Source organism: Cervus canadensis, chromosome 5, assembly GCF_019320065.1.
Source record: "Cervus canadensis isolate Bull #8, Minnesota chromosome 5, ASM1932006v1, whole genome shotgun sequence".
NCBI classification, from domain to species: domain Eukaryota; kingdom Metazoa; phylum Chordata; class Mammalia; order Artiodactyla; family Cervidae; genus Cervus; species Cervus canadensis.
The window spans coordinates 8,995,950-9,022,586 of record NC_057390.1 but is presented as its reverse complement, the minus strand read 5'-3'; the positions used below and the strand labels follow the sequence as shown (position 1 = coordinate 9,022,586).

Genomic DNA, 26,637 nt, shown 5'->3' with positions numbered 1-26,637 from the left:
TTCACTTTTCCGTCAATTAAATATTGCCACCTGAGAAGCTGGGCTGTGTTTCTAATGGCATGGAGGCGTTTCTCCACACCTGGGCTTCCCAGGGTAGACGGGCTCTTTGTGGGGTGGTTCTGACATGTTGGGGCAGGAACCACACTGGGGGAGGAGGAGAAGGGGAAGTCCTGCCTCCCTCTATCCCCACCCAGTCCATTCTGCTCACGCACATGCCACACTCATCCTGGAAAAATGCAAGTCGAGGTGTCGCCTGGGGAGACGGTTGATTTCGGTCTCCGAGTTTCCTACTGTGATAATCCCTGTCTGTGCCTGGAAGCCAGCCTTTCCCTGTATCCTGCTCGCTGGCTGGTGTGGGGGAGGGGCCGATGTGCTCCCTCGGCCTCGGATTTCCAGCTCCAACGACCCTCCCCTGGCTTCTGTGGTCTCTCCTTATTCAAATTCATGAATCATAGAGGAGCGCGTGGAAAGTCTTTTTATAGAAATGAGCATGTTGTTTCTGTCCCTGCCAAGCTATTCTGGGGGCAGAAGATGGGGAAGATGCGACGTGCAGTTCCATCCTGTCTGGGGCAAGCACTCCTCCTGGGGGACGAGGGCTCTGGCTCCAACTCTTGTGTCCAACATCAAGATCACTTTTCCTGACACGGTCACCAAGAACTAGGACTTCTAGGGAAGCGGAATGCGCTCGGACACAGAACTGCCCCCAGATAATTTTTTTTAAAGTTGAAAATGACAAGGCGTGTCAGGGGTAAGTGTCGATTGCTCACCCAGGAGACGAGCCACCAATGGTGAAGGTGATGGTCAAGGTGACCGTGATGGAGGGGGACAGTCGTGCCGTGTGTGTGCTCACTGGAACCTGTCCTTCTCTCCTCCCTGGCAGGTGACAGACATCCGGGGCCAAGATGACGGAGCGCTTTGACTGCCACCACTGCGAGGACTCGCTTTTTGGCAGGAAGTATGTACTTCGGGAGGAGCAGCCCTACTGTGTGGCCTGCTTCGAGGCCCTGTTCGCCAGCACCTGTGAGGAGTGCGGGAAGTTGATTGGCTGTGACTGCAAGGTACGCCGGCCCCTTGGGGGGTCCCCCCGTGCTCCCCACGTCCTCCCTTGCCCCCCGGCTTCCCTGGGCCCCACATCAGCTCCCCATGTTACTCTGCATAGTTGGCACTCAAGTCCTGGTCCCCATCACCTTGAACACTCCCGAGCCCCATTCTGCTGGGCTGGGACCCTGCGTGAGCCCTTCTGGCCTCCCCCTGCAGGCTTGGTCTCTGCCCCCTCCCAGTCGCACCTACTCAGGGCTTTCCGGGACGTGTGCGCCTGGCGTCCCAGGTACACTTCTGATGGCTCCAGGTCAGCATCCTTATCTAACCAGACACCTGCCGCCCAACCCCTTGCTCCCCTGCGGCTCCCAGCTCTCCTCCCGGGCTGAGTCACAGGGCAGGTGTGCGAGGTCAATATTTGCGAAGTGAGTGTGGCGTGGGTGACCCGGCGCCCGCCCCTTGGGTGGAGGGTTTCAGAGGCTCTGGCTGCCCGGGGGCATCCGGGGAGCTTCTGGTCTTCGTGGGGAGGGTCAGCTTGTGTAGCTGCTGGCTGAGTCGGTGCAACTGGCTCTGCTGCGCGTCTGCCTGGCGTCTATCTTGCATCTCATCCTTCCGAGGGCAGGCGGTGAGCAGCTGGTCGCACACCAGCTTCTGTCTCTGTGTGTTTAGTGACAGTCTAGGCATAATTTCCATCCGGTGGGGAAGGCAGACTTTGCCTTGAGCAGAGACAAGGGGCGTGGGATGCCAGCCGCTGGAGCCTGGAGCTGCAGTCACGACGTGTCCTGGCTCCAGAGCAGAGTGCGTTCTGAGAGGAAGGGACATGGGGAACCTCAAAACCACAGGAGCTTTGGCTTCAACCAGGAGCAAAAGCAGCTGGTCTTGCTCACCTGAAAGCTGCCGGCCCTCCGACCTCCAGCTCTGGGGGGATGCATGTCTGAGTCCCTCTGCATTCGTCTCCAGGCCAAGCGGGAGAGCTCAGACCCCGAGTTGCCCCGTTCCAGCCTGGCCCTCTGTCTCACAGGCTGTGTGATCTCAGGCCCATGTCTTGACTCCCTCAGTGCCCGTCTACGTGTTTACAAAGTGGAGCAACGACGAGGGAGCCTGGGCCGTGGGTTCTCACATGTGCGGCTACGAAGCAGCCAGAGTTCTAAAGAGCAGCTGCGTGTGTGTGTTCAGTCGTGTCCGACTCTTTGCATCTCCATGGACGGTAGCCCGCCAGGCCCCTCTGTCCATGCGATTTCCCAGGCAAGAATACTGGAGTGCGTTGCCATTTCCTTCTCCAGGGCATCTTTCCGATGCAGGGGTCAAACCCGAGTCTCTTATGTCTCCTGCATGGGCAGCTGGGTTCTTTACCACTAGCGTGACCTGGGAAGCTCAGGGAGCAGGTGCTGGTGCTATGAACTCCTGTCCCCTCTTCTCTGCCGGCTGCGCCCCTGTTCTTTCTGCAGCTCAGCCCCTCCCCAGGCCTCCTGAAGCTTCACCCTATCAGTTTTCACTAGAGAAACATCAATAAGAATGTCTGCTTTGAGGGAGAACTAATAGGCAGAGAAAAACTTATTATTTTCTAAAGGCTCTCCCTGGAAAAGATGTTAAGTAGGTGAGCGTTTCAGATACCATTCTGACAGAGAACAGCTCTGGGGTTTGGGGGGTCTTTTGGAGCATAATTGCTTTATAGTGTTGTGTTGGTTTCTGGGTACAAGGAAGTGAGTCAGCTATATGTATACCTCTGTCCTCTCCCTCTGGAGCCTCCCTCCCACCTCCACATCCTGCTCCTCTAGGTCATCCCAGAGCACCGCGCCGAGCTCCCTGTGCCAACACGGCATCTTCCCGCTAGCTCTCTGGTTTACACATGGTCGTGTATCCACGTCAATCCCAGTCTCCCAGTGCATCCCACCCTCCTTTTCCCCACTCCGTGTCCACAGATCTGCCTTCTACATCTGCGTCTTCACTCCTGCCCTGCAAATAGGTCGATCGGTACCATCTTTCTAGAGTCCACATATATGTGTTCATATACGATATTTGTCTTTTTCTGACTTACCAACTCTGGTTTGAAGGAGATGTTTTGGAGATTTGGGGCTAGTCATCCTTGGCTGGGAGCTAACATGAAAACAAAACTAAGGTCACTGATCATTTCTTCAGTGTGATTTAGTGGACAGGCCCTTGAAACTTCTTATCCTTCCGCACATGCTTTATGAGTAAATAAACAAGAATCCCCCCAAAGTGGCCAAAATCAACAAGACTGCTGCAGAGTCAAGACTGCTGTTCAGTCAATCACGCTGAACTTTTCAACCTGGGTAACGGTCCACTGTGGAGTCTCAGCATGTGATTCTGTGCATTTGGGAAGGAAACAAAGAAGGGAACTTGCAGTTAGACCTTGGCATGTGGGGTTTGGAATATTTGGAACAGTTTTCTTGGCTTTTGGAAATAATTACGAAGTTGGCTTTGTGGAGAAAGTGATGGCAGGAGAAACGTGCCTGCCTTTCAGGAAGTGAACCCCGAGCCTGGCAACAGGGTAAGTGCCAGGGTTTCTGCCAGAGTCTTTCTTCAAGGATTTGAATGACCAGACGGATGGGAACATGGTGGCCTGACTGACACAAAGCATGGAACATCTTTGCAAAGTGCTGAGCACGAATGACGTGGCACACCCACCGATACGACAGGGTCCTGCGGGTCTGGGGACTGGTTGGCTTGGGAATAAGCAGCTGAGCTTGTCCCAGCCCGGGAGAGACAGACAGGGGGCAGAGGACAGCGAGTGACCCTGCTGCCCTGGACTGCTCCCATTAACTGGGGGGCTGCGGTGTCCCTCCAGGCCACTCTTCAGACCCACGGCTCAGCCGAGGCCTCAACAAGGGCAGAGCAAAGCCACAAGCCCTTCCCACGTTAGGAGTGTCTCTGAAATGGAAACCTGGAAAACTGAAAAGGAAGTGTTTGCACCTAATCTCACATTGTTTATCAAATATTTTACAGCAATTTATGACATTCTATGTGCACAGGATTAGCCTTGCTAGTTTTTCTGGGACGTGCTGAAGATTTTATTTTTTCTTCCTTTCTTTTTTGCCCCTTCATGCGCGCTCTCTAGAAAACCTTAAAACAGGGGCATTTTCTAGGATGTTTCAAAGTTCTTGAAAGTTAGTCAGCGAGTCCCTACTTCTTAGCCTTGAACCTTTGGCATCTCACTGGTGTCTCTGGGGACCACCCAGTAGACTCAACACACAACAGAATTCAGCAAGACAAGACTAGCTCAGTACTATAAGACTGAAACTCCGTTTGGAGCAGCGAATGTCAGCGGTGAGAAGAGTCACTCAGAGCCCAGTTTACAGACACACGTTTAGAGCAGGCGTCAGCCTGATTCAGGCACCAGGTCAGATCACCTAACCAGACCAGATGCCTCGGCCTTCCTGTGCCGATTTCCAGTCCAGCCCCATGAGCCCCGAGCCAGCAAAGCCAGCGGCCTTTTTCCCACCTTGGCGCCCATGCAGAGTGGGCTTTCCCACAGAAGGGAGTCCAGAGGAGGTGGGGACACGAAGTGTCAACTTGACTCAGACTGACCTGTGCGGACGGCACGAGAGGAGGAGGATTCCCAGGGGAGCTGCCGGCACAGCCTCAGGTGGGGCTTCCCACAAGCGCCCTGAGCAAGCTGCAGGATGCGGGCTCTTCCAGGCTCGCCCGTGGGGGTGGTACCCCCTCCCACAGGGCCAGCATCTCTCCTGGCCACACAGGCATCACGGAGCAACTGGTGTCTAGCTGGGCCTCATAGCCGAGGGGGATGAGGGCGAGGGCCTTCGGAGGCCAGGACAGTGCAAGCCAGGGTATGGGCAGGGGAGAGGGGAGCGCCGCAGAGAGGAGGCTGGGGCAGAAGGTGAGGCTGGGCGAGCACGCTGGGGCCTGCTTGTAAAGATGCTGCCAGGCCCGGTAAAGGTCTGCGCCCTGCCAGTTGCAGACCAGGAAGAGGGATGCAGGGGACCCGGTTCACAGCATCTTAGCATCATTCTGTTCAACTTGCTCACCTATAAAATAGGAATAAAATCTTATTCCATGGGGTCACTGCGTGGCTCAAAACAAGAGGGGATTAAGGGAATTTTAGAGTTAGAAGGGCCGCAGAGGCTGCAAGCGCTGTACAGAGTACTGACTGAGCCCAGGGACCTGGCGCTCTTAGAGGAGGGTGTGGACTCCATCCGCGTCTCAGGAGTAACGGCGACCCCAGCAGGTGACGCTTCAGGGCACCTGCTGTCACCATGAACTGGGATCGAAGACCGTTAGCCGAGCAGTTACGATGTGCCAGGACTGTGGTCAACTCTTCACCATCATCTCTGCTTCACGGGTGGCGTCTGAGGCTGGAAGGGGTCAGATGACTGACCCCCCTCCACCCAGCACCCCCTCACCCCCCCCCCCCCGCCATGTGGCAGGTTTGCGGCAGAGCCAGGACTTGAGTTTGGAGCCTTCAAGTTTCATCGCTGGGGTGAATACATCAGGCCTTTTAGACACGTGCTCCCAGGGTCCCCAAGGGTACTAGTGGCAGGGCAGGTGTGCAGGGCGGTGACTCCACGTTTCCCACCTTCCTGCACGTCAGGTGTCCTCGGCCTGGGGCGGTTGCCGCTGACAGCAACTGGAATGGGGGTGGGTGAGCTGTCGTCCCACCTCAGCCCACCCCCCTCCCCGCCCCACTGATGGTGATGCCAGCTTGTTCAGAGAGAGTTGTGACTCACCATGGCCCCTGAGAGCGTAGGCGTAGATTGGTATTTATCTTCAAGAAAAACATTTTTGTTAGAAGGTTTAAGAATTATCAAATGTCTTTGAATGAACAGTTCAGGGCTGCTGTGTGTTAATGCAGAACACATGTGTGTGCATGTGTGCGTGTGCAAGAGAGGGCAGACAGAGGGAGCAGCTGCGCAGAGGGGAAAGGATGCCCCAGGGAAGGGACGGCCGGTGACTCAGCTCAGCAGGAATCTCGGCAGGATGGTGACCAGCCCCCCAGGGTGGGTGTGGGATGGGGGAGAGGGTTACAGGCAGCTGCTGTCACCAGCCTGGAGGGCCATGCCATAGCCAGGGTGTGAGCAGTCCCTCCCTTGAATGCAGGACGTGGGACTCGGGACAGTGAGCGACCAAATGACCAACAGCCTCACGAGGGTGGAGGCCAAGAGCTGGGCCTCCCTCTGGAGGATCTAGTCAGGACAGGGCGTAGTATCAGATTTAGAGGGAACTTTCTAGTGTCAAGGGGGCTTTCTTGGGGGCTCAGTTGGTAGAGAATCTGGCTGCAATACAGGAGACCCAGGTTTGATCCCTGGGGTCAGGAAGATCCCCTGGAAAGGGAATGGCAACCCACATCAGTATGCTTGCCTGGGAAATCCCATGGACAGAGGAGTCTGGTGGGCTACAGTCCACAGTGGTGCAGAGTCAGCTCAGCACACATGCATGCAGTGTGTGTCAGAATTTCTTTCGTTTTTGAGGCTGTGAATAAGGGTCCATGTTTGTCCATCACTATCTGTCCACTCTGCGATGGACACGTCAGTGGCTTCCGCCTTGGCTTCTGTGAATCTGGGTCTACAGATTCCTGCTTTCAATTCTTCGGGACATGTACCCAGAAGTAGAATTGCTGGGTCATGGGGTAATTCTCTGTTTAATTTTTTGAGGAACTGCCTGTCATACTGTTCTCCATACCAAAAAAAAAAAAAATTGTTAAATGCATTTATTCCATAATCAGCATTACAACAGTGATCACGTGATCCAAACCCCAACTCATCTTTAATTAGGCTGATCACTGTCCTCAGTGGACAGGACTTTAGATGGTTTGTCGACTTTATTCAAATTCTCAAAGACAGAGCTGAACTGTACTCACCTGGGTACATTCATCTGGCCTCCTGGTCCAGCCCGGTGGGAACTCTCCCAGCCAGCGCCCCTCGGCCTGGCCCTCCTGGTCTGTGCCCTTTCTCTGCCCAGCTCACACATCCTCTGGTCTTTGATGTTCAGCTGGTGGCACCTCCTGGACGTATTCTCCCGCCTTCTCCAGGTTGACCCAGGGCCCCCACCCCAGGCTCTGTCTCTGAGCTTCCCGAAGCCCAGCCTCCCTCCCCCGGGAATCACAACCACCCCCTCGCGCCTGGTTGGGTTTGCCCCACGTGCTGTGGCCAGTGGGCCCCCAAGGTCTGTGTGTCCAGGAGAAGCACTGATGAGTTTCATGTGCAGCTTCTCTTTCTTACAGACCGTTCCCAGGGAAAGCTACCTGTTTTTCAGAAGCTTCTAAACAGTGCCTTGGAGAGGAGCAAGAGACATACCCCACCCTGACCCGTTCCACCCCTCGAGTTCCGTTTCCCTGCCCCTGGCCCCTCTCACGTGTCCGTCTCTCGGCTCCGGGTCTGCAGGACTTGTCTTACAAGGACCGGCATTGGCACGAGGCCTGTTTCCATTGCTCTCGGTGCCGGGGCTCCCTGGTGGACAAGCCGTTCGCTGCCAAGGAGGACCAGCTGCTCTGCGCTGAGTGCTACTCTCAGGAGTACTCGTCGAGATGCCAGGAGTGCAAGAAGAGCATCATGCCAGGTGGGCGCCAAGTCCCCAAGCCCTAACGCCCCAGTCCCTGCCCACGCCCCCCTCCACCCCTGCACACTCGTGCTGGACCTGGAGCTGGGAGCTGGGTGCTGCGCCTCATGCAGGTGACATCCTGGCAAACTTGACCACAGCTGGGTCTAGTGGCCGGTGATGGATGACCTATCTGTTGATGGGGGAAGATGGGACTGTGTCCCTTGCTTTTGGTGGGGGGTGGGGAATCTTTGCTTTATGGGAGACAGGAATCTTCTTTTAAAGAATAGAATGGACAAAAATGCTATATGAAATTTTTCAACACAGTATTCAAAAAATGCATCTTGTTAGACACGCAAAGCGAGGGCAAGAAGAACCTAAGATCTGGACCCTGGATAGTTCATCGGCCACGTAGGGTCCAGTGACGTCCTCTGTATGACCAGTAAGGGGCGACTGGACAGTAACCTCGCCAGACATAGTGAATAAAATACAGGACTCCCAGGTAAATTGGAATTTCAGCCGATCCCACCTGAGACTTCATTAATCTGGCATCTCTGCCAGAGAGCTGCATAAAATCAAGAGAGGGCTCTGTCCTTTGACTGTCTTCTGGGGTGTGGCCCCCAAACCAGGCTCAGGATGGTGGGAGCAGGGCATAGGTCTAAGGTCCCCAGCTCTTGGGAAGCTGGATGCTGCTGCCTGGGGAGCCCTCAAATTGCTCAAGAAAGTGTCTGTCCTCAAGACAGTGTCTTAGAGGATGTGCTTCCTTCAGTCCTGGGAAGCTTTAGAATTAAGGGCACACTCATTTATCAAGGGAATCCAACCCACAGCAATACTATTGTGTTAAATAATCTGATAAAGCATGAGTGAAGTTTAGGAAAAATATTGGTCTCCAAGAGTAAATTAATTTTTTTATTCTAACTAAAAGTGTGCAATTAAGTGATTTAGGTTTGTGGTTTTATATGGGGATTTTCTTAATCAGTAAATGTTTTTGACATTTAAGATACCTTAGTTTTTGAGGCTGTAAATAACGGTCAATGTTTGTCCATCATTATCTGTCCACTGTATTTATATATTTAGCTCACTTCATCAACAATTACTCAAGAACTTGAGGTCCAGTTTGCCAAAGTCCTCCTTGGCATCGAACTTAGAAGGGATATCAAATACACTACATTTTGTTGTTCAGTCACTAAGTCCTATCTGACTCTTTGCAACCCCATGGACTGCAGCATGCCAGGCTTCTCTGTCCTTTACCATCTCCTGGAGTTTGCCCAGACTCATGTCCATTAACTCGGTGATGCCATCCAAGCATCTCATCCTCTGTCGCCCCCTTCTCTGCTTGCCTGCAATCTTTTCCAGCATCGGGATCATTAAATTCTAAGTGTCCTTTTAAAGGACTTCACTACATTGGTGAATGGAAACAAACATAAAGTCATTCCCCTTGAAAGTGATTTTTTAAATGTGCTGTATCCATGAACAGGCTGATAAGATGTGCAGGATGAAGTTTGAGGGAGGATTTTGAATTTTCAATTTCAGTAGAATGAATGTCAGCTTGTAGAAACCTAGGTGTCCTGCAGAGTCATGCTAGTCCACACAGTGGCTGGGGTTGCGCCGACACATGCAGAGAACTCAGGCTGCAGGGATCATTTAGAGTCAGACTCCTGACTCTGCAAGGAGACTGACCCAGGGGATGCCCAGCTGCTGGGACCCGAGCCAGGGCCATGCGTGTGGGGAAAGACACAGCTTCCCAGGGCAGTGGTCCAGATTGGGAAGAAAAATGTTCACTGCCATTTTGACAAAGACAAATATACCTTAGAGTAAGAGGTGAATTTTTCCTAAAATTCCTGAGGCCACCAAGACAATTCTTGATTCTGGCAGGCTGGTCTCTGAGGACTGCTTCCCTCTCCCTCCGCCCTGCTTTCTCCCCAGGGACACGCATTTCACCATCTCTGCTGTTGGGGTTTTTAGTAGAAGCCTGGGTGGTATCTACTGTGATGGAGGCACTAGGCCAGAGCAGGCCAGCCAGGAAAGGGGCCCTTGGGGACATGACCTTTGAGCAGTCTCAAGGTCGACCTGATTTCAGCGGATGGAGAAGTCAGAAGAGGACAGATCTGGCAGAGGAAATGGACCACGCACCAGAGGCAGTGCAAAAAAAAAGGCCTGCAAAAATAAAACAAGTACTAGACACTTAAAAAAAAAAAAAAAACGCAGAAAAAATCCCACAAAACTAGATCAGAGTGCTAGCTAGCTTCCTTCCTTGGTTTGATTTTCAAAAGTGCTACAACTAAATCAAGATGAGAGCAATGCAGACTGGCACTGCGGCTTCTGCAGTGAACTTGGATAAAGAGGACAGGCGTCCCCAGTTGGCACCCACAGCTGTGAGTCACCAACCCCAGGTACGAGGCTCCCGAGCCCACGCAGGGATGCTGAGCTCTGGCTCGAAGGTGCAGCACGGCCTCCAGGCAGCCTCACGCTGTTGCCAGGCCTTCACCGGTTTTCAGATTCCTCACTTGCTCCTTTGAATCAGAAAGACACCCCTTCTTCCAGGAGGTGTACTCGGGTCTACCGGCTCCTCCTCTGCTGCAGGTCCTTAGGAGGAGCTTTGCCGCCCCCTGCTGGCGACCCTGCACAAGGACCACAAGGTCTGCACCAGGTCTGGGGGTGCCCGACCTGGGACCTGGGACCTAGGACTGGACATCTGCCCGAGCTCCGGGGTGGACAGAAGGCTCATTCTGAACATGCAGAAGGCATGTGTGGTCTGGTTTGGGTGCTTTAGTGAGACTCACAATCGTTGGATATTTATGGACAAATCCTTTGGTGTCTGACCAGAGGGAAGGTCAGAGGTTAAGAGAACCAGTGTCAGAAGTGTACATGAGAAATTAAAACCCCAGAGAACAAAGATTTTGGTTCTAGAATTTACAGCAAAGTCCCTCCACCACTTTTATCTGAAATTTAATTGCTTGATGTAATTTTTCCCATTTTCAGGATTCATTGCCTCACAATTTAATCACATAGTTTTGAAGATCACCATGTGCCCCCTACCTCCTGTTCTTTCTTGAAGGTGGTGCCTGGGTCTTAAAGGCCAGGAAGCTGAGAAAATGATCCTGAGAAAATGATGCCTGCTAAAACAAGCAGGCCATGATTCTGGAGCGATGCTCAGCTCCTTTCCAGCCAGCTACAATTTGGCCCATTGACTGTCATTTCAACTGTGTTATTTCAGTCTTAGTGCTAAAAACTAGTTACCCAATGCCTGCGTCCCAACACGAAACCCCCACACCCTGCCTCCAGCTCCAGAGCCGCCTCCCTCCTTGCTCCGTGATCTGAGTTCAGTCTGACTCATATTAGTCTGTAGGCTCCATCCTTCAGGTGAGCTCAGGGGGTGGCCAGAGTGGAAAGAACCACAAAACAACATCCATGGTTGAGGATGAGCCAGCGGCTGGGTTTCAGCTATGTCTGGGAAGACCTTGGTGATGACCCACGGAGTCCGGCCTGCCCCTGAGCTGCCCAAGTATCAGGAATGCTTCTATTTCTTCATCCAAGAAGCTCCTTCTCCCTAAGTCCTTCCTTGCATGCATGCTAAGTGCTTGCTAAGTCGCTTCAGTCACATCCGACTCTTTGTGACCCCATGGACTGTAGCCCACCAGGCTCCTCTGTCCCTGGGGATTCTCCAGGCAAGAATACTAGAGTGGGTTGCCATTTCCTCCTCTAGGGGATCTTCCTGACCCAAGGATCAAACCCCAGTGTCTCCTGCATTGGGAAGCAGTTCTTGACCACTAGCGCCACCTGGGCGCTAGCCTGCAAATTCTGTAGTACTTCACAAAGGGAGATCACATACACGTTTCTCTTACTTAAACCATCTCTTTCTATAAACAGATACATGCTCTTTTTTTGGCAAATATGGGGAAGAAATCCAAACAAATACAGCTCTCCTTGCTGTAAATCAGGCCTGGTGGTTGGGGAGGGGTGAATCAGCAGCGTTTTCTCCAGGATTTCTGGTCTGCTTGAGAAATGATGTAAACCTCTCAGCTGATAGCACTTTTTTCGGAAGGAAATGGAATATCATGAGGTAAGATCAGAAAATTGTTAAATGGAAGTACAAGTGAGGCAGGTGAGTTTTAACCACTAGGATTCATCACAGCTCAGTCTACACAGCCGGCTGCATCATGTGAGAGATACTAAGGCTCCTACCTGAAGCAGACGTTAGACTACAGGTCCACTTACACCCGCCCGTCTCCACCCCACTGGGAACCAGACGGGTGTTCATCCTCTGGTCCCCGTGCTCCAGATGCATATTCCCCAAGGATGAATCTGAGGTGTGCCAGGTGTCTTAGTATTTCACAAGCTGAAAGACAAGGATTTTTTCCACTTAATGCTCATAATCTCCCTGTTCAACACGTTAAGTATTGACTATGTACAGATTCTGTTCCGGGAGCCAGGTGTGTGGCTGTGAACGGACTAAATAGGAAAGCTGCCGGTTGAGAGGCAAGCCTTCTGAGCTGAAGTGACTCTACGCGAGTCCCAGGACTGGAGGGCGGCAGGTTCTCAGCACCGGTCGCTGGGCCTCCCCGGTGGTCAGTAACAACTCAGCTCCTGTCTCCCTGACCCCCGACAGGCACCCGCAAGATGGAGTACAAGGGCAGCAGCTGGCACGAGACCTGCTTCATCTGCCACCGCTGCCAGCAGCCCATCGGAACCAAGAGCTTCATCCCAAAGGACAGCGAGAACTTCTGCGTGCCCTGCTATGAGAGGCAGTACGCCCTGCAGTGCGTGCAGTGCAAGAAGGTACCTCTCACTCACCGGCCTGTGTCTGTCTGGCGTCCCTTCCTCAACAGCCTCCGCCCATCCCCAAGGTCTCCCCGCTCACCGCTCTCCTCGGATAAATGAGAAACCAGCCCTGGACCGGGCCAGGGAGGAGACAAGGAAACTGGAAAGGTCTCCCGGGGGTGGGGGTGGGGTGGGTGGAAGCAGACCCCTCATCATACTGTCCAGGGCCGTGTCCTAACACCACTAGACACGGTAGGGAGGCAGGCCCTGGGCTTTTTTCCACACCTTCCAAGAAGCCGGTTCCAAGCCGGTTCAACGGTGGTGCCAACCCCAGGTGTCTGTTAAGGCTCTTCCTTCTAACGCCCGAGTAGCTGAATAGACTGTTGGAGGAGGTGCCCCTGGAGGTAGAGAGATGTTCACAGGGACCTGCCCGCAGGTGGGGCTGCCGAGGGGCGTGGCTGCCAAGGGGGCGTGGCTGCCGAGGGGCGGGGCTGCCGAGGGTGGCGGGTGAGGCGTCCACGCCGGAGACACAGTCTCCGGCTTTGCCCTCCTGCCAGCCAGGAGGCGGCGCTTTCCCTGGGCAGATAGCCCTGGTACCCCGGTCACAGGCGGGGAGCCAGGTCTGCGGTGGAGGCCCGGCCGCCGGGGACGGGGGTGGCGGGGGTGCCCTTCCGTCTGGAGAGCGTGTCGGGGGCGAGGGCCGCGCGCCCTGCGGAGGTGTGGGCGCCGCGGGAGCTGAGGCCCCTCTGCCCGCAGCCCATCACCACCGGGGGCGTCACGTACCGGGAGCAGCCCTGGCATCGCGAGTGCTTCGTGTGCACCGCCTGCAAGAAGCCCCTGTCGGGCCAGCGCTTCACGTCCCGCGACGAGTTCGCCTACTGCCTGGGCTGCTTCTGCGACCTGTACGCCAAGAAGTGCGCCGGCTGCGCCAACCCCATCAGCGGTGAGCGTCCTATCCGGGCCTACATCACCCACCACCCCCCCACCCCGCCCCTTCCTGCTGGTGTCCGGTGTTAGCTGAAACGAGGTCCTGTTGTTTCAGTAAAGGATGGTTTTCTCTGCACACGTCCTCCTAATCCGCTCTCGGCTTCCACCACCCTGTGCCGGAGAGTCCATCCCTCCACCCCGGCCCACGCAGCGTCTCCTCCGTGAGGCCATGTTCCACCTCTGTTTTCCCTCATTCTTTGCATCCAGAAATTTTGCGCACCAGACTTGAGATGCGCAGTGAAGGAGTAACAGAAATCAGTTCCCAGACGCACAGTAGGAAAAATACACACACACACGGCAGGAGTCTCATGATGAGTGATGACCACGTAGTGTTGTCATATTTTTCTGAGGCTCAGGAACTCCCCAGCCTGAGCATGGAATCTGGTTTAAACGCGGAGCCCAGCCCCTCGAGGTTGTAAGCAGCTCACGCTGTCCACAGTGCGGGAGCCAGGCCTCGCGGCTCCCTCCCCATCTTCACCCGGTCTTCCTCCCCATCTTCACCCGACTCCCTCCCCATCTTCACCCGGCTTCCTCCCCATCTTCACCCGGTCTTCCTCCCGCCTCCTCAGGCCTGGGCGGTACCAAGTACATCTCCTTCGAGGAACGGCAGTGGCACAACGACTGCTTCAACTGCAAGAAGTGCTCGCTGTCGCTGGTGGGCCGAGGCTTCCTCACGGAGAGGGACGACATCCTGTGCCCTGACTGCGGGAAGGACATCTGAGCGACCCCGCCTCCGACTCCCCCACCCACCCAGGTCCCTGCTGGCGCTGCACGCAGACGCTCTTTGCTTCCTTCGCCTCCACCGGGCAATGCTGCAACCCGGTGCCCTGGCCACTGCGGGACTTTCCCTCTGCGCTTCTCAGCGATACTCACCTGTTTAAGTCCTTTAATCCACACTCTGTGCTTGGGAAGGAGAAAACTCATGGGAACCTTAGGCGGGAAAGGGCTTTGACTTTTCTGTAATCAAGCGAGACCAATCCGAGTGTAAAAATCCTTTTGAGTGATATCTTTATAAACGTTTCTTTCACGCGTATTTAAGTGCAATCAATTTGTCACAGACTTGTCTGTTTCTGAACTACCATAAGGTAATGAGTTGGTACTTCTGGTGTAACTTCCTGTCCTGTGGGGCTGAAAGCAAGATGACATGGCTTACAATAAAGGTAACCAGGGCAAAATCTTTTGCCAGGCGCAGTGTGTGATCTGGTGATCAAACATGCAGGTTCTGAGTATAAACAACACTTTATGGGACTTCCTGACAGTCCATTGGTTAAGACTGCATGTCCACGTCCCCCTTCCAGGCGCCATCGGTTCAATCCCTGCTCAGGGTGAGATTCCGCAAGCTACGCAGGTTCAATGCCTGGGTCAGGAAGATCCCCTGGAGGAAGAAATGGTAACCCACTCCCATATTATTGCCTAGAAAATCCCATGCATAGGAGCCTGGCAGGCTACAGGGTTGCAAAGCGTTGGACAGGACTTAGCAACCAAACAGCAACAACAAAAGCTTTATTAGCCTTAAAAAAATATATATAATATATATATATATATATAAGTTCAAATATGCTTTAAAAAGATCAATAATTTTTACTAGAAAAAATGTATAGAGCTATTATGTACTTACTGAACTAGTCTTATTTCTGTCCTTTGATTAAACTGAATGCTTAGTTAAGGCTAGACACAGTTAACAGCTTCCAGTTACTCTTAGAATCAAATCCTAATTCCTACACAGCTGTGTAAATCCTAGGTTATCTGGCCCCTGCCCCCTCCCACCCCACCCCTGGTTTCTGGGTAATTTCATAATAGGCTCCCTGCTCTCACTGATCTAAGCCACAGCGGCCTTTCTGCCACGAGACCCTGTCCACTCTGCAGAACCCCTGGCTGGCGTCTGAGTCATCCATGGCTGGGAGCAAAGAACCCCAGGGCTTTCTGCTCCTCGGGATTCCGAGCCGGCTGCCGGCGCTGGCCTCACTGGCCGTGGGGAAGGGTGACCCACAGTCGGGTCCGGGGCACGCTGACTGCTCGGACACAGCTCTCCAGTGGCTTTTCCCGCAGCTGCAGCATGGGTCCAAGCGCGAGCACACGATTGGTCCCACACCCAGCAGTGGGACGCAGACTCTTGCCTTTTATGGGCAGAGCAGCAACGACCACACAGTCCTTTGAACCCCACAACAAACAGAACTCTTCTCCTGAAAGCTTTCCAAGCCTCCAACCCTTAAAGTACCATCTCCTCCTGGGGGATCTTCCCTAACGCTCCTCACCACCCGCATCCCTCACTGTTTCACTGCAGAGTCTGAGTTTCTTCCTATTATTACAATTATCTACTATCCACTGAGCAGGAATTTAACTAACTCACATCTTTTATCTTTTCTGCCACAAGGAAGACAACCGAGTTCAGTACAGACAGCACAGAGAACATCAGTCAGCAAAAGGCACTTTGGTAAAACTGATCTAAATGGAAATGACATTTGTTTGGTCTCTTCTGTCCAGACCAAAAAAAAAAAAAGAAAGATCTATGTTTAAGTTCAAGGTAGAAAGTTACCTGAGGCTTCTCCAAATTAATTAGTTAATTTAGAGCTTCAGTTTCCACACTAAAACATCAGTAAAAAAATTTTAAAAATAACTTTTTCAAGCTTACTCCCAAAACAAATCACCCCTCAGCTGAACCTCTGGTCAGTCCGCGTTTGCCAGGAGAGCTGACGGAGGACACATATGGGGGCTGGTGGCTCCATCCCTGGAAGCGCAGGGGCCACCAGCAGCAGCCCCAAGGACCCCCACTCAGCCCCTCCCGCAGGCCCAAGACGCGGCCAGACTATTGGCACCAGACCTGAGAAGTCAATCCAGGTACAGAAGGCTGTACTATAAGGAATAAACAAGTTTCTATATAGTAAAAAAAAAAAAAAAAAAAATCAAATCACTACAGTGTTTTTACATTTTATTTTTGTTATGAATGATAGACCTATTCAGTAATTTTACTCTTTTTATTTAAATAAAGATAAGGCTACTTAAAAGACCGTTGACATACAAAAATGTACATTACAAGGTTAAACTCTGTACTGAATTACAAAACAAGCATTTAATAAAAGAGCACACTTAAAACATCATGGCCACTCTGGAGCCTCTAAGGATGACAAGTCCCACAGCATCAGCAGAGGAAGGGTTTTCTGACAGACCTGACTTCACCTACGGGCAGTTTCACTTAATGTAAGTTTTAGAAGGTCAGTGCTATCAAATGAGTCTCTAGCTCAGTTTTCGAATCATCTCTCAAAACTTAAGTTAACCAAAATGCTATTTCAAATAATAATTACAATTCTGAAGAATTTTAATACTAGCAGAGATATATATGATGGCCTCACAGTGGTATTTGCAAAGTGCCTGGTCGTGCCCAAAGCGATTCTGGTGAACTGCCCGTCCTCAGCCACTGGGTGACAGACCCTCTCGGACCCCTGCACCAGCGTCTGTGGTCCTCAAGGAGGACAGGGCTCACCTAGCTCTGGCCCCAGTGATCAGCGGGCCAAGCAGTCCGACTTGCAAATAAATGTAAGCCTGGAGCTCAGGATCTATAGGGTGAAGGAGAAGGAGCAGAGAAGGTAGAACTGTGGGAGAGGAGAGTAAGAAAAAGGAAAACAGGGAGCCAAGAGGGAGAAGCATAGGCGCCCACGTGCCCAGGAAGTAGATGTGCCTACATCGGGAGCCACCTGACTTGACCACCCACCCTCCACTCACTCCATCAAGCCACCAGATGGGCCCACATCACAGAGCGAGGCACCATCCACATAAGTGCTGCTCAGGTCAAGGCCTGGACACAAGCCCGTAAAGCGACCCCTGGGACCACTGTCATCGCCATGGAGCCGTGTCCACTCTGTGCTCAGATGTGGCAAACGTGACCCACAGTACTTGGCTGAGGCTTCTCCACTCTTCAAACTCAGAACAGCTCAAAAATATGCTGCTATATGAGCACTGATGCTGAATGTTTATAATATAAACTTCAATTTGAAGCAACAATGTTACACAGTTCAGCTGTTATTACCAACCTACTCTGTAAGTTAAATATACAAATTAAAAATTAACTTTATTGAGTAACTAAAAATAAGTTTCCACTGACGTAAAACTGTCAAATGGCTAACTCTCTTAGTTAAGGAGAGAGAGGCAAATGGGAGCGGACACAGCAGAACATAAAATACAATCTGTCATTCTACCCTAACTCTGCACTTTCACAATCTCCCGTAACACAGTGTACAGGATTATGGTTGTCCTTTAACATACCCAGATGTCAGCCCTGCAGATCACAAAGCGTCTCTAACAATTTACTGTAACGTTAACAACGGACACAGCACTTAGTGCTGATCAGTCTGTCTTACGTGTGCGGATTTCTAGTCGGGATAAAGGCAGAAAGGCTGAAAACTGTAGGGTTAAAATTTGGGTATAGTACCTATCTTCAAGGCTGAATGAATGTTTTGTAAGGCGATTCAAGAGCTAAAATGCTTGTTTTAACAAATCAACAAAGGGATGAACTGCTCTAGGAAGGAAAACTCCAACCTGAGGGTCACTCATACAAGGGAAGAACGTGAAGTACCCTTGACCTTGGTCAGAAGCACACGGCAGAAAGCAGACCTGGGAACTCGTGAGCAGGAGGCTAGCGTGTCTCCCCGCCGACTTCTGTTAGAGGACCAGAGTAATGCCACTTCACACACCAGGAAACCTCTGGTGCCTCCGTGGGCACTGCCCACTGCCCCACGCTGCTCTGAGTGACCCCCCAACTCGGCGGCCCCTCTCCTGCCAACTGCGCATGGCACTGAGCACCCCCTGCTGTCTCCCAGGCTTCCTGGATCCTCAGGCTCTGGCCTTCTACCCCCTCTTCCTATCCCGAGTCTCCTGCCGTCAGGTACCAGCTCCAACAGGATCACTCCCCTGAAGAGCTTAAAGTCAGCTTCACTTGGAAAAGATAATGCTCCCAGGAAGGAGTGATTCCTGGCCAAGAGGGAGGTCAGAGCTGCCATGACTACATGTTAGGAGTGTCCAAGGGCTGGGCAGTCTACTCTCCACAAATCAACTCACAATTAAAGGGAAGAAGGAGCAGTAACAAGCACTGGGTTCCCTTTTGGTTTCTAGGAAGAGAGGCAATGTGAGCATCGAGGACAGCAGTGTTATCTGAATATTCTGAGCAGGTAACTGGCAGCACTACAAACATGCTCTCCATGGGGAACCCTGAAGGGGAGTCTGGCAGTATTCACTAAAATACCGCGATGAACTGCTATATTCTTTAGCTTGGGCAAAGAAATAAAAATCGTGAATTTCTAAAGTATTTGAGTTTAAAAAAACCCTCAAATTTCCCCAAAGACCAAAACAGACAATTGAGCATAATTCTTATAAATCATCAAATGTTTTATACCAGACTTGCAGCTAATTATGTGACTAGGGCCAATATAAATGACTTTACTAAATAAACCACTTGTTTAAAAAGAAATTCCTTCCTAATCAGAGCATGAAAGGCAAGATTCCACCCCCCCTCCCACCACAGGAAGGAAAGGAGGGAGAAAGGGAAAGAAAAGGACTTTATTTTTTTGAACCTAATTTAAACCTCTTAAGAAAATTCCACAATAATCAAGATCTCTGTAAATACTGTCAATATATGCGAACTTGCTTGAAAAACTACAGTTACAGTTATATTTACATTTTTGGAAACTTTCCTTCAGGGCCATGTCACATGCTGTATCTTCCTCTTGGCTTCTGGGGGCTTCAGGTTAATCTGCAAACACAGGAGCAGAAGTCAGTGCACACTGCAGAAATGTCGGCGGACACCCCAAAGGCACCTTTTACAGACCGACCCCTGCCACAGGGACGGTGGCGCGCTGCTGCCACCTGGCGGCAGGAAAGGCCAGCCCTGGTCCTGCGCTTACAGCTGTGGCTCTCTGACGTCTGTCGGACAGACTGGCCCAGGGCACAGACAACACGCCCGGGCTTGGACCTCACCCCAGAGCCAACTCAGCCAGCACCCTCAGGAGGTGCTGGGATGCGACCCTGACCCCAGTGGGGTTTCCTGGAAGCCCCCCCAGGTACACTCAGAGCCAAGAACCAGAGCCACTCCAGGCCTGCTTCCTCCCTGCAGGGCCCACAGCACCCCAACCTCACAGTCTAAGATCTGAGTACAAGATTTAAAAGAAAAGTCACACCTCTGAACGAATAAAAGTTTTCTGAGTAGAAAAATGCTTTCCAAGAGATTGGGGAAAAAAAAAATCCTCAGTGCTCACTGGCTCACTGACCGTAATGTTCAAGGTCCTTCCTCACATGCCCGCATCTCCCCTCCCCCCGCCGCTCAGCAGTGACTGAGGACAGAAGCGGTGTGGCATCACTAGAAATGCATGTGCTGGGGTCAAGCAGACCTGAATTCAACTACAGGCTGGTGCCTACTGACTGGAGCCCTAGGCTAGTTGGTTTAAATTATCAAGGCTTCTTCCTCCTCACCTGTGAAATGGGAACAGCTACTGCACCCACTGCAGGGGGTGGCTGAAAGGAGTCTGAACTGATAAACTGAAACGACAACTGTGGGCTGGTCAGGTCACTGCAGCTCTCTCTCCGGGGTCTGCTATTTAGGTCTCAACTACTCAGAGTCTTGATCGCTTTGACACAGAACATGAAATTGACAACAAAGCCGAAGAATATACAGGAATGCTGTGGACTGAATACCCATGTCCCTCAAACTCCCTGTGCTGAATCTTGGCCCCCAAGGTGGCAGTGCTGGAGGGGGGCCTCTGGGAGGTGGTTATGTCACGAAGGGTATGAGCGCCTGCCCCCATAAAACAGATCCCAGGGAGCACCCTGTCCCTTCTGCCAGGAGAGGGCAGAGAGAGCAGCCGACTCTGAACCAGGAAGTGGGCCCTGACCACACACTGAATCTGCCTTGAGTGTGGACTCCAGTCTCCAGGGCTGTCGGAAACGAATATTTACTGTTGAAGCCACCCAGTCAGTGGTGTCTGTCGTTAATGTTGGTCTGAATGAAATAAGACAAGGAGTAAAAACTATAAAACTGCACATATATATATATATAAAATCTCATAATTAAACTCAAAATACATTCTGGCAACTATACACATCTGCCATTTGAAAAGCAAGCATTCAGACAGTAAGTCTAGTGAAGCCTAACAGAGCAGTCTCCCAAACCACCTCCATCCTCCTAAAGACAGGTGCGTGCGACGGGGTGGGGAAGCAAACCTAAAGACTCTGGTGTGATTTTAAGATAAGTGCAAAACAGACAGACTCAAGCTCAAGGTCAATATCTACACTGCCACTTAATAAATGTGTAACCCTGCACAACGGAGTTAACATTCTGAGTCTTGCTAACACAGGACTACTTCTCTCCTTGAGTTCCAAGAGGACACTTGAGGAAAAGTGCCCAAGAGGCACTGCCTTTACATGTTTTAAGCAGAAATAAACGGAGAGCACTTTAAGACGTCAGCTTATCACGGCTCCCAGGGCCACGCACAGGGAGTGAGATGCAGAAACGCGACGTCTCCTGCTGACGGGCAGGAGAGCGGCGTGGGGCAGGGCGGACCCCAGGCACGCAGCTGGCGCAGGGCCCACCAGGCAGCACCCACCGTGGCCTCGGCCTCCTCCTTGGGGGCAGCTCGCTTTAACTTCACGGGAGTGGCTCCCACCGGCGACGGCGGCGGCGACTTCACAGGGCCCGGAGGACCCTTCCTGTGCCTGAAGTCATGGTCCTGTTTAGTGTCATTATTACTGTGCTCCACTTTATTGTTCACAGGCAAGTTGGAAGACAAAACTAGGGGTGAGACACTTGAAGAGGAATTTGACAATTTTCTAAAGGCATTACTGGTAGCGCTCGCCTGGGGCGGGGGCCTGAGCCGGTCATTATCCCCGTTCTCCGTCTTCTTCACTTTTATGCTTGTACTTGTTGAACTTCCATCAAACACAATGAGAGGTCTTTTCCGCAACCCATCTGCAGGGCTACTCCTGAAATCAGAGAGATGTATTCATGAAAAATACTCTGAATGGCAAACTAGTTCCCTGGAACTCAAAGCTAAAATGATCAAAAAAGATTTGACTAATCTAAGCAGGACTACTGGAAATGAAGTTTTCTATGTTTACCCTAAATGAAATAACTTTCTGCTGCTTTGAACTTAGCATTATACGAACAAAGCTAGTGGAGGTGACGGAATTCCAGTTGAGCTATTGTCAAATCCTAAAAGATAATGCTGTGAAAGTGCTGCACTCAATATGCCAGCAAATTTGGAAAACTCAGCAATGGCCACAAGACTGGAAAAGATCAGTTTTCATTCCAATCCCAAAGAAAGGCAAAGAATGTTCAAACGACTGCACAGTTGCACTCATTTCACATGCTAGCAAGGTAGTGCTTAAAATCCTTCAAAACAGATTTCAACAGTACATGAACTAAGAACTTCCAGATGTACAAGCTGGATTTAGAAAACGCAGAGGAACCAGAGATCAAATTTCCAACATTCGCTGGATCATAGTGAAAGCAAGGGAATTCCAAAAAACACCTGCTTCATTGACTAAGCTAAAGTCTTTGACTGTGTGGATCACAACAAACTGTGGAAAACTCAAAAAGATCAGAATACCACACCACCTTACCTGTCTCCTAAGAAACCTGTATAAAAGACAAGAAGCAAAAGTTAGAACCGGACATGAAATAATGAGCTGGTTCAAAATTGGGAAAGGAGTACATCAAGGCTGTATATTGTCACCCTGCTTATTTAACTTATATGCAGAATACAACTTGCGAAATGCCAGGCTGGATGACTCACAAGCTGGAATCAAGATTGCCGGGAGAAATATCAACAACCTCAGATATGCAGATGATACCACTCTAATGGCAGAAACTGAAGAGGAGCTACAGAGCCTCTTGATGAAAGTGAAACAGGAAAATGAAAAAGCTGGCTTAAAACTCAACATTCAAAAAACTAAGATCATGGCATCCAGTCCCATCACTTCATGGCAAAGAGACAGGGAAACAATGGAAACAGTGATACACTATTTTCTTGGGCTTCAAAATCACTATGGATGGTAACTGCAGCCATGAAATTGAAAGACTCTTTCTCCTTGGAAGAAAAGCTATGACAAAGCTAGGCAGCATATTAAAAAGCAGAAACATCACTTTGCCAACAAAGGTCCCTATAGTTGAAGCTATGGTTTTTCCAGTAGTCATGTACCAGTGTGAGAACTGGACCATAAATAAGGCTGAATGCTGAAGAACCAATGCTTTCGAACTGTGATGCTGGATAACTCTTGAGAGTCCCTTGGACAGCAAGGAGATCAAACCAGTCAATCCTAAAAGAAATCAACCCAGGATATTCATTGGAAGGACTGAAGCTTCAATACTTCAGCCACCTCATGTAAAGAACTAACTCACTGGAAAAGACCCTGATGCTGGGAAAGATTGAGGGCACGAGAAAGGGGACAACAGAGGATGAGATGGTTGGATGATATCACTGACTCAATGGACGAGTTTGAGCAAACTCGGGGAGATGGTGAAGGACAGGGAAGCCTGGTGTGCTGCAGTCCATGGACAGAGAGTTGGACACAACTCATTGACTGAACAACAAAAAATTTTAACTTTTAAAAATTACCATCCTGTTGACAGAGTTATTCTGCCCACGTATCACTGATTATTTAGAAAGGCTAACAAACTATAAAACTACACTAAACCACCATACTGACAGCTTACAAACAAGGAATTGACAGGACATCCGACTCCACTCATTAAAAGTCCTTAAAGTTCAGGCATTTCCTAAACTAACTGTAACATTTATATAATTTTAAGTTTATAACTAGCAAGTCTTCACTTTTAGTTTCTGAAAACCGAATTTCCACTCTTATTTGTAAGTATAAATAATAAAAGCATTCATTTGTTCAGTATTAATTAGACCTTAAGTGAAACAAACGTCTGGGGCTGGGGTGGGGGGGCGGTGGATGGGACAACTTTCAATTAAACATGTTGAAAGAACTTAACAACCAGTTATTAGGAAAAACACTTCAGCTTTGCTACTGAGAGTGCTACTAGTGACCAGCAGCATCAGCACCATCTCAGGGGCTTCTAAGAAATATGCTCATCCTAAGCTGTGTTCCAGTCAACATTGAGACTGTACACACACCTGTTCGCCAAAAGATTATACGCAGATGACATGGGTGTTATGTTCTTCCGCTGTTCTCAGAAGTGGGAAATAATCACCCATCAGTCAGGAATCTTTCTTCGTCACTAGAGATTAAAACCACTAACTCAGAGCTGAGGTGCTCCTTATGGAGCCCTCTCATTCCATCTTCTCCCACTGTCTGTAGTGCACTGCCTAGGACAGTGAGGCTCTCAAAAAAATATTCAGCAATTAATCAATAGCACCCACATGTGATGAAATAGACACAGGAAAATAATTAGGCCATTTAGAGATGTTAAGATACTTCGTCCTAACTAACTATGCTAATTAAATGTATAAAAGGAAATTCATCTGCTTGTGGTTTTACGAAAATTTTTCTGGAATTAAAAATTTTCTGGACTTTTCTGGGATTTATGGAAGCAATACAACCATCTCTTTATTTCTATTTTATTCACAGATCTCATGGCCTTATCTGACTCCACTGTTTCCTTCTACTTTAATAAACCTTGTTGGCTCTGCCTCCAAAACACAACCAGACCCAAAATGCTTCTTACCAAGTCCAGTACCTCCCCCAGAATCACCACTGTCTACTGCCAGGATTACAGAACACCACCCTCCCCCAACCTTAAACCACGTCTCAGTATAGCAGCCAGAGTAAACCTCTTAAAATGGGCATCCGACGGTATCATCTCTCTGCTCGAAATCCTGCGACGGCTGCTCATCTCAGAGCAGAGCCAAGGTCCTCCCACACTCACCCCTCTGCACCGCCTTCCCTGCTCAGCCCTGCCTGCCTCCAGGCTGCTCATGGCCATCGTGTGGACACAGCCCTGACCTGGCTCTCATGTTTGGCCCAGAACCTGGCTCACCGTCTACTTTCCACAGGTCTCTCCACTGAAATGTCACTTCTCAGTGAGGCTGTCCCTGGCTACTTCACCCAAAGCTGTCATCCCTCTTCCTCTTCCCATTTCTCCTTCGCATTTACCACAGTGTAGCATGCCCTGTATTTGACTTAACTTTTTTATTGTGTTTCTCCCAATTCAAATATGATCAAGGAGTTCGGTCAGTTTTATTTATGCTACAGCACAATGCCTGATGCTCAATAAACAGTAGCTGAGTATTTTTTTACCTAAATTCACATGGGGAAAAAAAGAAAAGCAAGATTGTTCAGTCATATAAGACAATAACCAGAACTGCAGAAAAGTACCTTTTTGTCTCATTTTTTATCTCGTGTTGTTCTCTCTTCTTTTCCATCATTTTTCCCCATCTATTCCTTGGCAAATCTCTCTGAGGCAGTGGTATTGCATGCTGAACATAAAGGTCAGTGAGACTGTCTTTGTTTACTCTCATGTCATTTTCAACAGTTATGTTCTTCTGTGGAAAAGGAAGCAAAAGTAATTTCAAAACAACAGCCTTCATTTTAACTGCCTATCTAACAGGGTAAGACATGAGTGCTTAAATAACAAGTATAAAACCACTTTCATGTTTGGACACATGCCTAACATCCTATATGCTGCTGCAAGAAGCAGTACTATAGAAAGGCTAAGCTCTTCACGTTATCTTTCCAGCTTCATCTTAAAGACAATGGTCATGTGTCCCCACACACTGTGTGGGTCAGTGTGACCCACACAGGAGGCATAAAGGCCATTTTCAGTAGCAGCATCTTAACCTATGAATGCAACTGAAAACGGGGGACTGTATGGGGAGACAGAAAAAAGAAAGCAAACAATGATAACAGTTACTCCATCCTGTCAGAAAGGTATCTAGAGAGTTACTGTCATGAGCAGATGGGCGGGCTGGAGGTCTCACCCGGGATGTTTTTCCCCAAGTTTCCCTACTTCGGAAACTATATTAAACTGGAGCTAATCACTCAGACCTCAAGGCGATTCTCAAACTGTGATTGCTGGACCAGCTGCAAGAAATTGTTAAAAATGGCACTTTTCAGGCACTTCAAAATTACTGAACCAGAAACTCTGTGCATTGAACCCTGCAATCTGTGTTTTCACACACCCTAGGGTGATTGTGAGGGACCTAAAAAGTTTCACAACCACAGGGAAAATAGGTAATTGATATCTCTAAAAAATTCTAGCCAGGTAGGGGGTGGAGGGTGAGGGGGCCAGGTTTGAGGAAATCAGAGAAAGAAGAGTACTGAGGGGAAAAACAAAAAGAAAACAACAAAACATGCCACTTAAAACCCCCCAAAGTTTTCAGCAATTCTCTACCACTTTAAACAAAACTCATCACTTAAAAAAATTTTTTTTTATTTTATACTGGACGATTAACAATGTTGTGATAGTTTTAGGTGGACAGCAAATGGAAGCAGCTGCACATATACACAGATCCATTCTCCCCCAAACTCCCCTCCCATCCAAGCTGCCGCACAACATTGAACACAGTTCCCGGTGCTCTAGAGTACGACAAAACTCATCACTTTTTTTTTTTTTTTTTGGTCTTATTTTTCGTCTGCTATCATAAACCACAACAGCTGAAGAAGAGCAAACGCTGCTTTGAGAAGCCAGGAGCCCTGAGTTCTCCGGCTGCACCATCTAACGGCGGTGTGAACACAGAAGTCACTCCACCTGTCTGAGACTCAGTTTCCCCGTCTTTGAACTCGGTGAGTGTGGAGAACGGACGACTTCTCCGATGCCCTCCAGGCCGGCAGCCGGGGACCGCCACCCCTTGTTCCCGTTCTTCCACGACCTTCCCCAGCCCCTCTTGGCAGGCCCCTGATCACACCCAGGCCGTGGGGGTCGTCTGGACTTCCCTTTCCCAACCATCGAAACCCCAAATGAGTATTCCTAACTCCCAGGAGTCCCTGGAACTCTGAGGCCTTCTCTCTCTCGGCAGGTGAGTGCGGAGACCCGGCCGGTCCGCGCGGGGCGGAGAGCGGCTCGACCGGGCGGCTGGCACGGCGGCGGCGGGTGTGTCGGGTGCCGCCGAGGACTACTCGGGGCGAGCTCAAGTCCCAGCGCCTCCCCGAAGCAGGCCCGCCCGCAGCAGCGCGCCGCACCTGCTCCAGGGTGAGGAGAAGGAACTCCTGGGACAGCAACTCCGGGTGCAGCAGCAGCTCCGAATCCGTGCAGCTGCGACCGCCCACATCCCCCGCCATCGTCGTCGCCAGGAGACCCCGGCCGGCTACCCACAAGTCTCCCGCGAGCAAGCGTCCCGGAAGTGACGTCACGGCAGGCGCGGCGGCCACGGGTGTGTAGTCACTCTGTGT

At 50.6% G+C, this 26,637-nt stretch overlaps 2 protein-coding genes across 6 annotated transcripts in view; one reads left to right on the top strand and one right to left on the bottom strand.

The window, feature by feature from the left end:
• FHL2 (four and a half LIM domains 2) overlaps positions 1 to 14,343 on the top strand; it is a 45,803-nt gene extending 31,460 nt beyond the window's left edge. For all 5 annotated transcript variants that reach the window (XM_043468060.1, XM_043468062.1, XM_043468061.1 and 2 more), the window contains 5 exons: positions 881 to 1,058; positions 7,398 to 7,572; positions 12,161 to 12,330; positions 13,069 to 13,255; positions 13,869 to 14,343. In XM_043468060.1, coding sequence (XP_043323995.1) covers positions 903 to 1,058; positions 7,398 to 7,572; positions 12,161 to 12,330; positions 13,069 to 13,255; positions 13,869 to 14,020 — 840 coding nt within the window. In that variant the 5' untranslated portion in view covers positions 881 to 902 and the 3' untranslated portion in view covers positions 14,021 to 14,343. The remainder of the gene's footprint in view (positions 1 to 880; positions 1,059 to 7,397; positions 7,573 to 12,160; positions 12,331 to 13,068; positions 13,256 to 13,868) is intronic.
• Positions 14,344 to 16,214: 1,871 nt separating this feature from the next.
• C5H2orf49 (chromosome 5 C2orf49 homolog) lies at positions 16,215 to 26,632 on the bottom strand. Its single transcript, XM_043468064.1, has 4 exons — positions 26,428 to 26,632; positions 24,625 to 24,791; positions 20,889 to 21,264; positions 16,215 to 19,042 (listed from the first exon to the last, which is right to left on the bottom strand). The coding sequence occupies exons 1-4, from the start codon at positions 26,524 to 26,526 to the stop codon at positions 18,986 to 18,988; spliced, it is 699 nt and encodes a 232-aa protein (XP_043323999.1). The 5' UTR covers positions 26,527 to 26,632; the 3' UTR covers positions 16,215 to 18,985.
• Positions 26,633 to 26,637: the final 5 nt, after the last annotated feature.